The sequence below is a fragment of the Vespa mandarinia genome, chromosome 14, assembly GCF_050613455.1.
Source record: "Vespa mandarinia isolate Hongniang chromosome 14, ASM5061345v1, whole genome shotgun sequence".
Classification (NCBI taxonomy): Eukaryota; Metazoa; Arthropoda; class Insecta; order Hymenoptera; family Vespidae; genus Vespa; species Vespa mandarinia.
This window is the reverse complement of record NC_140823.1, coordinates 2,845,001-2,855,000: the sequence shown is the minus strand read 5'-3', so window position 1 is coordinate 2,855,000 and position 10,000 is coordinate 2,845,001. Positions and strand designations below refer to the sequence as shown.

Genomic DNA, 10,000 nt, shown 5'->3' with positions numbered 1-10,000 from the left:
AGGTTGTTTCGTATGAGCCATTGGATAGCATCGATGATTCCGATCAGAAATATGAAAGCAGGAAACCAGTGTACATCGCAAAGACCACCGTAGTCGCTATTAGTATATACATGTAGATGTTTAATTCTGGTTGGCGGTATCTGTTTTTGCGAAGCCACTCGAGAACTTCATTTTCTTTATGAAGATCACCTTTAAGTTAAAAGTATGTATATATATATATATATATATATATATATATATATATAGTATTAATTAGATAGATTATATCTAAAATATTTTAAAAGATAAGTAAATTCTTTTGTTCTTTTATTATATACCTCGGTAAATGCTGGGAAAACGTTTACGAAAGTAAACGATAGCTGGAAGCTTAGTGACACCCCATTTTCTAGCGTATCTTGGATCAGCCATCTTTACAAATGTTATATCTAAATTATCCGTTTCACCATCGATCGTTTCTAATTTTTCATGAACTTTCTCGCTCTCCGTATTGTTGTATTCATCTGAGGAAATATATATATATATATATATAAATAATTTATAATCGTTAGAAAATTTATAATTGCTAATTGTTATTTGAATCTTTGCATTTGAAAAGTTTTTAATTATAATCGATTGAAAAGAAAAAAGAAACAAAAGAGAGAGAGAGAGAGAGAGAGAGAGAGAAAAAATAAAGAGAAGCAAGGAGTGTAGTTAGAAAATTTTTGATTATAATCGTTGGATATTAATTTTTAATTAATACTTTTCAGATAGTCAATTGTACGCTTACAAAAGAAGACTGCGAGGAATTCATTTTCATCTAATAATTTGTCGAGCATCTTCTTGTTAACTTCCTCGATTTCATTCTTTATCTCAAAAACATCTTGGGAAGTAAGCCATTGTAAAATTTTATCCTCTTGGGTGAGATCGCCGTCGTAAATAAGAGGAGTTCTCTTACGAAAATATACCAAGGATGGTACATTCATGATATTATATTTCTCAGCAGTTTCGGTACTCGATATCTTAACAAAATCAATGCCAAAAAGATCGGCCTCGCCGTCGATCTTTTCCAATGCTTCCATAATTTCACCGCATTCAGCACAATCCTCGTCGTCTATTAATCAATTTATCGTTATGGTATCAATGAGAATATTATTATTTAATTTGATTTTTTTTTTTTTTTTTTTTAAATAATTTTATCATTTATCGTTAACGGATATATTAAAGAAGACTTACAAAAGAAGACCGCCAAAAATGGCGACTCATCCAATAATCTCTCTAACATCCTTTCGTTGACGGATTCAATCTCATCAGCCAATTCACGATTTTCATCGTCTATCAACCATTCTAAAACTGATTCCTCATTTTGTAGATCACCTAGAATATATAAGAAAATTTGTATTTAAACTCAGTATTCTTATAATGTATGATGTTAATAAGAGAAATAAAGAGAAAGAGAGACCTTCGAACAAAAGAGGATTGCCATTACGAAAGTAAACTAGAGCAGGAAAAGTTTTAATGGAATATCTTTTCGCTAGTTGTGGATCTTGAATCTTAACCAAGTGTATACCAAAGACGTCACATTCGTCGTCGATTCTTTCTAAACCTTCTAATATTTCGTCGCATATATGACAATTTTGTTTGTCTAAAATAGAGAAAGAAAATATCTTTTTGTTTTTTGATTTGAACGTTTAATTGTTATTAATAATAATTCAAAAATTTGAATATTACAAAAATAAACGGCAAGATATTGTGTTTCTTCGACAAAGCCTTCCAACATAATACGAGTTATCAATTCGATGCGATCTTCAGTTTTCTGTGTGATTAGCCATTGTAATACTTCCTCTTCTACGGCCAAATCACCTATAATAGATAATAAGAATGTTTTTGAAAATAAGTTGATAGAAAACATTAGAAATATATATATATATGATGCAAACCTTCGAATACATTAGGTATTTGATTTTCAAAATAAACGAGAACTGGAAAATCAGTAACGCCATAATCCTCTGCCACTTTATGATCCTAAAAGTGAACACAATGGCGTGTGATTTTTTTTAACGTTATTAAAAAAAAAAAAAAAAAAATTATGTTAAACGATAAATCATAACGGTAATAACGTTATCGATATGATAGAAAAATTATCATCAATTTACCTGTGTCTTTATAAAAGTGATACCATGTCTGTCACAATCGTCGTCAATATTTTCTAATTCTTCTAAGATCCCGGTACATTGTTCACAATTGTCAATGTCTAAGTGAGAACAAAATATCATTGTAATACATTTAATGATATTAATCGTAGATTAATATTTTTCTTATTATTATTCGAGGACATGATGGTATTTTATTTTCATAATGAAAAAAGAAAAATAAAAAAAACAAGAAAAAAAAATAAATTATATTTGTGACGTCGCTTGCGTGTTTGTGCATGCCATTGAACTGCTAAGTTATATCTACCGTGCAAAGAAATACATGAAATTATGAAGAGAGAATATATTGAACACATTATTCACAGCCTGGGCGGGGGGTGGTGTTTCTGCAGGGGGGGGAGGAGAGTAGTCACTACCATTGCCATTTGGATGTATAACTCGCATGCTTAAATGCTCGTGCACCTATATATAAACATTGTCAGAGGTTTAATCAAAATATCTAAAGAAAATTGGATTGAAAATATTCTTGAAAAAATTGTTCGACTGAGGGAGATGTAACTTAGTTATATTGTGATTTTTTTTTTTGTAAAAAAAGAGAATGATCTAAATCGTTCTTTTTTTTATTTTTTGTTTTTTTTCTTCTAAGGATCAATCTCTAAAAAGTGTAATTAGTTGACAAAATGCACGTATCAATTGTACGTGTGTGTTGTTTGTTTGTTGGTCATTGTTGTTGTTGTTGTATGTATGCATGATGTTAAATGCCTCTTCGCATAATCACGAGAAGAGACAACACTAATCAGGATCATTAATTTGTCTTTAAATGTTTCTTTTTTTTTTTTTTATTCATTCTTTTTCTACTTTTATTTTGCTTCGTTTTTTTTTTTTTCTTTTTTAATTTGTACCGTCAGCATCCTCGGTTGTCTCGTGTTCGTTGATCCTGTGCTCCTTGTGCCGTGTCTGCTTGCGATGCATTTTTGCTTGACACATGTCGCAAAGCGTTCTGTTCCCTACGACATTATAGTATACACGTGTACACCACTTTTTTGAACAAGTTATTTAGATCAAATGAATGCTTAATTCGTTGAATATACCATCTAAAGAAAAAGAAATTATAGAAACATAGAAAAGAGCTTACTATGTAAGTTATAGTGTGCATTATTTTGTTAAAATCTATCCGAATGATCCAAGATTATTTTTTTTATTTTTTCTCAGAAGTTATGTATATATATATATATATATATATATATATGTACATAAAAGTAATATCCTTTTGATACCTTAGTCTGTCAGATAATCTAAAATTTCATTATTTTTGTCCATTTAATAGAAGCCGAAAGTTCTTCCTTCAATTCCTCCATGAAAGCGAACTTTTGAATTTCCATTGAAAGCAATAGGTGAACCCAAGGTTTGATAAATAGAATAATGAAAATTCATAATAAATATAGCAGTTGATTGATTTCAGAGCGTTAGTCACATGAAATATCTATATGTATAATAATAACATTAGTGTGATTATATATAGACAGAATTTAGTTGATAAAAAGCAATTTAATTATGAAATGCGTATGTATGTATGTGTGTGTGTGTGTGTGTGTATGTGTTTGTGCGTGTATGGTTGTATATATTTCTGAAATTTAATTAAAAAATTTTATTTAACATGAGCAGTTCTTATTTAACATATATGCATGTAAGAGATAATATTATTTAAATGAAACAAATTTTCGCGCTTCCGTAGTACCTAAGAATTTCAAGAGATGGCGCATCGATAGGCCAATCAGGTAACAGCGTTTTAGACGCATGCGCACTGACTCGCCATTTTAGTTTATGTCGTACGGAAGAAACGATGAGAGAAGGCAATTTGATTTTATGCGATTAAAATATTGATATGCATTAAGAGACTTACAGAAATATACGGCCAAGGATTCCGATTCTCGAATTAGATTCAGAAGTTCTTCACCATCCAAAACTTCGATTGCCTCTCCCGATGGATCCTTTTGCGTCATTAACCATTGCAAAATTTGTTCTTCGTCGTAGAGATCTCCTTCGATGACACACAAGTAATATAAGATTAACAGGTATGAATAATTAACATTAATTATTATTATTATTATTATTATTATGTTTTTTATTCTTATTCTTCTTATTATTATTATTATCATTATGTCTCGATCGAATTTGTTATGTTATTTTATGATAAAATCATAATACTCTTGTAAACGATATTACATTGGCTAAAAATTGAGCTACGAATAATTATGACATATTAAATAATCGTTTAAACATCAATAATTTTATGTTTTAAAAAACCGCGATTTTTTAAAAGTAACAATTCAAAAATGGCATTTCTTGATCGTCTTCTGTTTTAATATACGCTTAATCGACTAACTACTATTATTATAAAAATTAAATCTAATGTGATATATATATATATATATATTTATATATATATTACTATTAATATTAATTCTAAAAATCGAATTAAAGAGTTTGAAAATAAAGAGTTTGAATTTTGAAAAAAACCGCGAGTTTCAAAAAGTAGAAAAATTTCAAAATGGCTTTTATGATCGATCGTTCCCCGTTCGTAACGTAGATTCTTTGGAGTTTTAAATTAATTATTAATAAATATCGTTACTATTAATTTTGTTCTTACCAGCGAATATCACCGGTTCTTTCGATGTCAGCTTGAAAAAGAGGATTCCTGGTAATGCAAATACTCCGTAATGTTTGGCAAGTTCCTTGTCGTCGATCTTTACAAATTTGATTCCGGCATTATCAGCTTCATCGTCGATGTGCTCGATCTCTGCCAGAACTCTACTACATTGTTTACAGTCGGTGCTGTCTAAACACACAAATATAGTGATCAAATTGGTAAGGGATATAAAATTTATTTATATTATTATTTATTATTATATTAGTGCGAAAATTATTTATTATCTTTTTATTATATTTTTATTATTTACTTATTATTTATTATTTTATTATTTATTATTTTTTATTATTTATTTATTATTTATTATTTCTTATATATTTAACTCTTAAAAGTCGACAGGGGTTTTTTTTTTTTTTTACAAAATAAAAAAATATTGGCTAATGGCCAAATTTACTGCAAGAGAGAGAGAAAGAGAGAGAAATAGAGAGAGGTGCGTAGTATTTTGTTTTTTTTTTTTTTTTTATAACATAAATTATTAAGATTAATACCTGTGTAATCATTCTATCATTAAGCGTTAATAATAAATTATATTTTTGTAAATATATACTCACAAAAAAATACAGCCAAGTAGTCAGTAGATTGACGTATTTTATGAAACATCTTCTTATTAATTCTTTCAATGTGATCCGTTAATTCCATGTTATCAGGATCGGTTAACCAATCAAGAATCTCTTCCTCGTCGTCTATATCACCATCGTAATTCGTACTTTTACCTTTCCGGAAATATGTTATACCAGGTGGGTTACGATAACCATATTTTTTCGCCATTAAACGATCCTTCATACGAACTATTTTGATTCCATACTCAGCAGCTTCGTCGTCGATCAACTCGACGTGCCTGAGTACTCGTGGAGTTTCTGGATCTTCTTCTTTGTCTGTGAATAATACATTCGAAAAGAATGGCAGAGGAAATACATATCTATTTATTGTTTTAACAAATATTCACAAAGATCCTCCAATGGTTGTATATAATGGAACAAAGTGAAGGTATGTATGTATGTATGTATGTATGTATGTATGTATGTATGTATGTATGTACGTTTCAAAATTAATTTAACAATTTAATATGTTTTGTACTAGTAAAGAGATATTTTCTAAGTATTAGAAAAAAATATGTAGATATAATGGATATTTTAAGTAATATCAATTAAATATTATACTTTAATTAAAAAAAAAAAAAAAAGAAATATTTCAGATTTGAAAAAAATATATATATTTGGTCGGTCAATAAGTAATAATAAAGCAAATAATTAAATCAATTTTTCTTCTTTTTTTTTTTTTTTCTCCCTTTAAAGAATATATATACTTATTATACAGTACAATAGTATTGCTGTGATAAATAGGAAAAAAAAGAAAGAAAGAAAATAAGCCAATCATTAAATATATAAAAATATATCGATATAATTAATAAATTTTCATATAAACGCACGAACAAAAATTGAGTTAATTTTTTATTAGCGTCTTATTTTTATTTTTGTTTTATTAAATAATATATTATTCCTTTTTATAGGATTACCCTTTGGATTATTGTACTTATTCATTCATACGTTTATTTTGTTTAAACATTTTTGTATATTTGTTTGTTCGTTCTTTTTTTACTTATTGGCCAACCTAATAAATGAAGGATAGGAATAGATTCTTCTTACAAAAAATAACTGCGAGAAATTCCTTCGTATCAATATACTTCATTAGAGTCTCTCGATCAATCTCCTCGATGCTCTCGTCGGTTTTCTGTTTCACCATCCAATCGAGAACTTCAGCTTCGTCGAGAAGATTACCTGAGATATGGAAGAACATTCCAATCTTTGTTAATCACTTTACTTACCGCAATTTCTTTCATTCTTCTTATTCGTCATTAATGATGATTTGCAGAAGTCGAGAAAATAGTTTAAGGAGCGAATGTTCTTATCGTACTGTCCTTTTTATAATATTTCTTATTTCTTAATTTCTCTTTGATTTTATTTTGCGCGACACATAATATACTTACCAAATGATTAAAATAAGAATTCAAATTGTTTTTCATTGGACAATTTTTTTTTTAATAAAAGTTGATCGTTAAAAAGTTAAATTGTTTCGGATGTTTTAAATATTAAAATTAAAAGGAAAAAAAAAAAATAATTCTCTATACTTTTCTACATTGAATATTTTTATTGTCAAAATTGTATATATCCTTTAAAAAAAAAAAGAAAAAAAAAATTATTTAAAATTCGTATATTCTAAAAATGATACATTTTAAAAGTTTTCATTTATTTCCTTTTTTTTTCTCTTCTTTTTCTTTTTTTTTTTTTTTTCTTCTTCTTTTCTTCTCTTTATATTACACTTCACATATAATATATATTATTAATATTATCAAATTACTTTTCAAAATCAATCGGGCAATATCATCTCGAAGCAATTGGAAATTTTTTTCATAACTTGTTGCAACTTATGAATTAATTTAAGGACAAAAAGTTAGATACCGTGATATAACTTTTTTCTTCGTCCATTCTGGAATGGCTATTCGAGTTCTCGAAGGTTTTATAATAAATATATGTGTCTCTATGCTTTAGTATTATTGTAAATGGATGAACGAGAAATATATTTTTGTTTTTTTTTGTTTTGTTTTTTTTTTTTTTTGTTTTTTTTTCCTTACATTCGTTTGGTGCAATAAATACCGTATAGATGAAGACAATTTAATGGATAATAAATCACTCAGTAAGTGATTTTTTAATACATGCGAGGGTATAACAAAACTTCAATGCGTTTTGCATAACAAATGATGGACAATTAACATGGACGAAGCAAGATTTTTAACTCGTAACTGATAATCTGAGATTTGTCGGGCAATCAATTAATAATAATTTTGAATATTTATAGTAATAAATTATTAATACGATAGAATTTATATTTTTAATTATTTTCTTTTTTAATTTGTAAATAAATAATAATAAATTGAATATAACTCGCGATACTGGCTTTTCTTTTTTCTTCTTCTTCTTTGTTTTTCTTTTTCGTTTTTTCTTTTTTTTTTTTTTTTTTTTTTTTTTTTTTGATTAAATTTTAATAAAGTTTCGAACATATCTCTGAGGGGATCTTAAATAAGATCCCATCATAATTTTTCTCCGTCAGGTGATCAAAATTTCCATCATTACGAATTATCAGTTACGAGTTAAGGATGTTAATTGATAAACTAAGAGAGAAACCCATTTATTATCATATAATAACGTGTTTATTGTTGTACATATTAATCTTGTTCAAATCAACGGCGATAAGTTTTCTTTCTATTTTTTTTTTGTTTTTTTTTTCTTTTTCTTTTTCTTTTTTTCGTCTTTTATCGGTCAGTGCACAAGTGTCATTTGTGTAAACTATTACATATTAATTAATTTTTCTCTCGGATAATTTATTTAACATCGATATCTCTATGTAATTTTTATTAATCGTTTGGATATATGTACGAATAATTATTTATTATGCTCTTTCTCTCTCTCTCTCTCTCTCTCTCTCTCTCTCTCTCTCTCTCTCTTTCTATCTATCTATCTATCTCTATCTCTATCTCTATCTCTATCATTTTAATTATAAATTAAATTTAATCTAAACACGTGATTTGATGAATTTTTACATTTGAATAGAAATTTATTTTTATTCAAATCTTCTTTTCTTTATTTGCAAAATTTCACATATATATAAAAATCTAAAGTATTCTATATATATATATTTTTGTTTGTTTGTTTGTTTGTTTGTTTGTTTGTTTGTTTGTTTATTTGTTTGTTTGTTTGTTATTAAGTATTATATACGCCTAAATGAAATTAATTTTTATTCGAATATTCCTTTTTTTCATTTCTTTGTTTCCTTTTGCAAAGTTTTCAAACATATATGAATGACAAAATTTCAAATTACAAATCTACATTATTATTATTATTATTATTATTATTATTATTTTTTGTTTCCATATCTTTATACATATATGTATATATATATATTTTTGTTGTTGTTGTTGTTAACTTTTATATCAGATCAATTGAAAGTATATTTGACACTCTACATATATAATATTGGCACGTGCAATCCGATAAGCAAAAACTGTTAGTGTTAAGTTTAATGCTAGAAAATTGGTTAATACTTTTTTTTTTGTTTTCAAATTAATTTGTATGAGATTAGATATCTATGCGATTTAGATTGGATCTGTTATAATAATGAGAGCCGAAAGAAAGAAAAAAAAAAAAAAAAGAAAAAGAAAGATAAAAAAATGATCAGCACGCGATTCTAATGTATAATAACGTGCACTGATCGTAAAAATATTTAGATATATATATATATATTTTTTTTTTTCTTGTTTGTTTTTTGTTTTAATAATAATTTATTTAAGTCTACTGATAATGATGTTCCATCGATTGCAAACAAAGAAAGTTTTAAATTTCAATCTAAACGCAAAATTAAATTCTCCGTAATCATTAGAGAATTGAAAAGATCAAAAAAAAAAAGAAAAACAGAAAAAAAGATTAAGTTCGTCTGTGAGCGATAAAAATTATTACAAATTGTGAGAAAATTATCTTTGAAAAAAAAAAAGAAGAAAAAAGGAAAGAAATCAAAAAACGAAGAAATTAAAAAACACAATATGATATTTATAATAATCCATGATAGAATTTTTGTCTAAGTACGCGATTGCGTTCATTTGTGTGTGTGTGCATGTGTGTATGTGTGTGTGTGTGTGCAGATACGTGTGCGTATGAAAACAGCAGCCTTTTTTTAACTTCTATAATTCGTCTGAGATCCAAGTAACGCAGTCGTTTCTTAAAAAAAGAAAAAAAAAAAAAAAAAAGAAAGACAGAAAGAAAGAAGGAAAAAAAAAGAAAAGAAAAATTCAACTCGTTAAAAGATTAATCGTGAGATAAGTCTAAATTGCAAAAAAAGGAAAGAAAAAAAAAAAGAACCATTTAATTGAAGAAATAAGTATGTCAGTATAAAATGATATTGACAAAGATGATTTCTAAAATAGATTTCTTTCTATATTATTTCGCTCGTTAATATTTCTATATAGTTCCTTAAGCATTTTTCTTGAATATATTACCGATGAAATGCAACAAAAGCGATTTCATATATATATATATAAATATATAAATCGTTATGATGTTAATGATTGCGACGCAGTTATATATTATATGTATATTTCATTTGCTAATTA

The 10,000-nt window shown here is 26.8% G+C and overlaps 2 protein-coding genes across 3 annotated transcripts in view; both read right to left on the bottom strand.

The window, feature by feature from the left end:
* The window catches only part of LOC146872546 (uncharacterized), a 10,340-nt gene extending 3,704 nt beyond the window's left edge, over positions 1-6,636 (bottom strand). Inside the window, exons 1-13 of the mRNA XM_085661397.1 lie at positions 6,524-6,636; positions 5,391-5,758; positions 4,780-4,968; positions 4,033-4,170; positions 3,032-3,136; positions 2,133-2,230; positions 1,917-2,001; positions 1,708-1,839; positions 1,439-1,621; positions 1,213-1,353; positions 767-1,090; positions 318-500; positions 1-189 (exon numbers count right to left, since the gene is read on the bottom strand). The exon at positions 1-189 is cut by the window's left edge and continues 3,704 nt beyond it. Coding sequence (XP_085517523.1) covers positions 44-189; positions 318-500; positions 767-1,090; positions 1,213-1,353; positions 1,439-1,621; positions 1,708-1,839; positions 1,917-2,001; positions 2,133-2,230; positions 3,032-3,136; positions 4,033-4,170; positions 4,780-4,968; positions 5,391-5,758; positions 6,524-6,636 — 2,205 coding nt within the window. The 3' untranslated portion in view covers positions 1-43. The remainder of the gene's footprint in view (positions 190-317; positions 501-766; positions 1,091-1,212; positions 1,354-1,438; positions 1,622-1,707; positions 1,840-1,916; positions 2,002-2,132; positions 2,231-3,031; positions 3,137-4,032; positions 4,171-4,779; positions 4,969-5,390; positions 5,759-6,523) is intronic.
* A 2,246-nt stretch (positions 6,637-8,882) lies between these two features.
* Positions 8,883-10,000, bottom strand: part of LOC118439840 (uncharacterized) — a 24,585-nt gene continuing 23,467 nt past the window's right edge. For both annotated transcript variants that reach the window (XM_085661355.1, XM_085661353.1), the window contains one exon: positions 8,883-10,000. This exon is cut by the window's right edge and continues 1,107 nt beyond it. The gene's annotated coding sequence lies outside the window, so the exon portion shown is untranslated.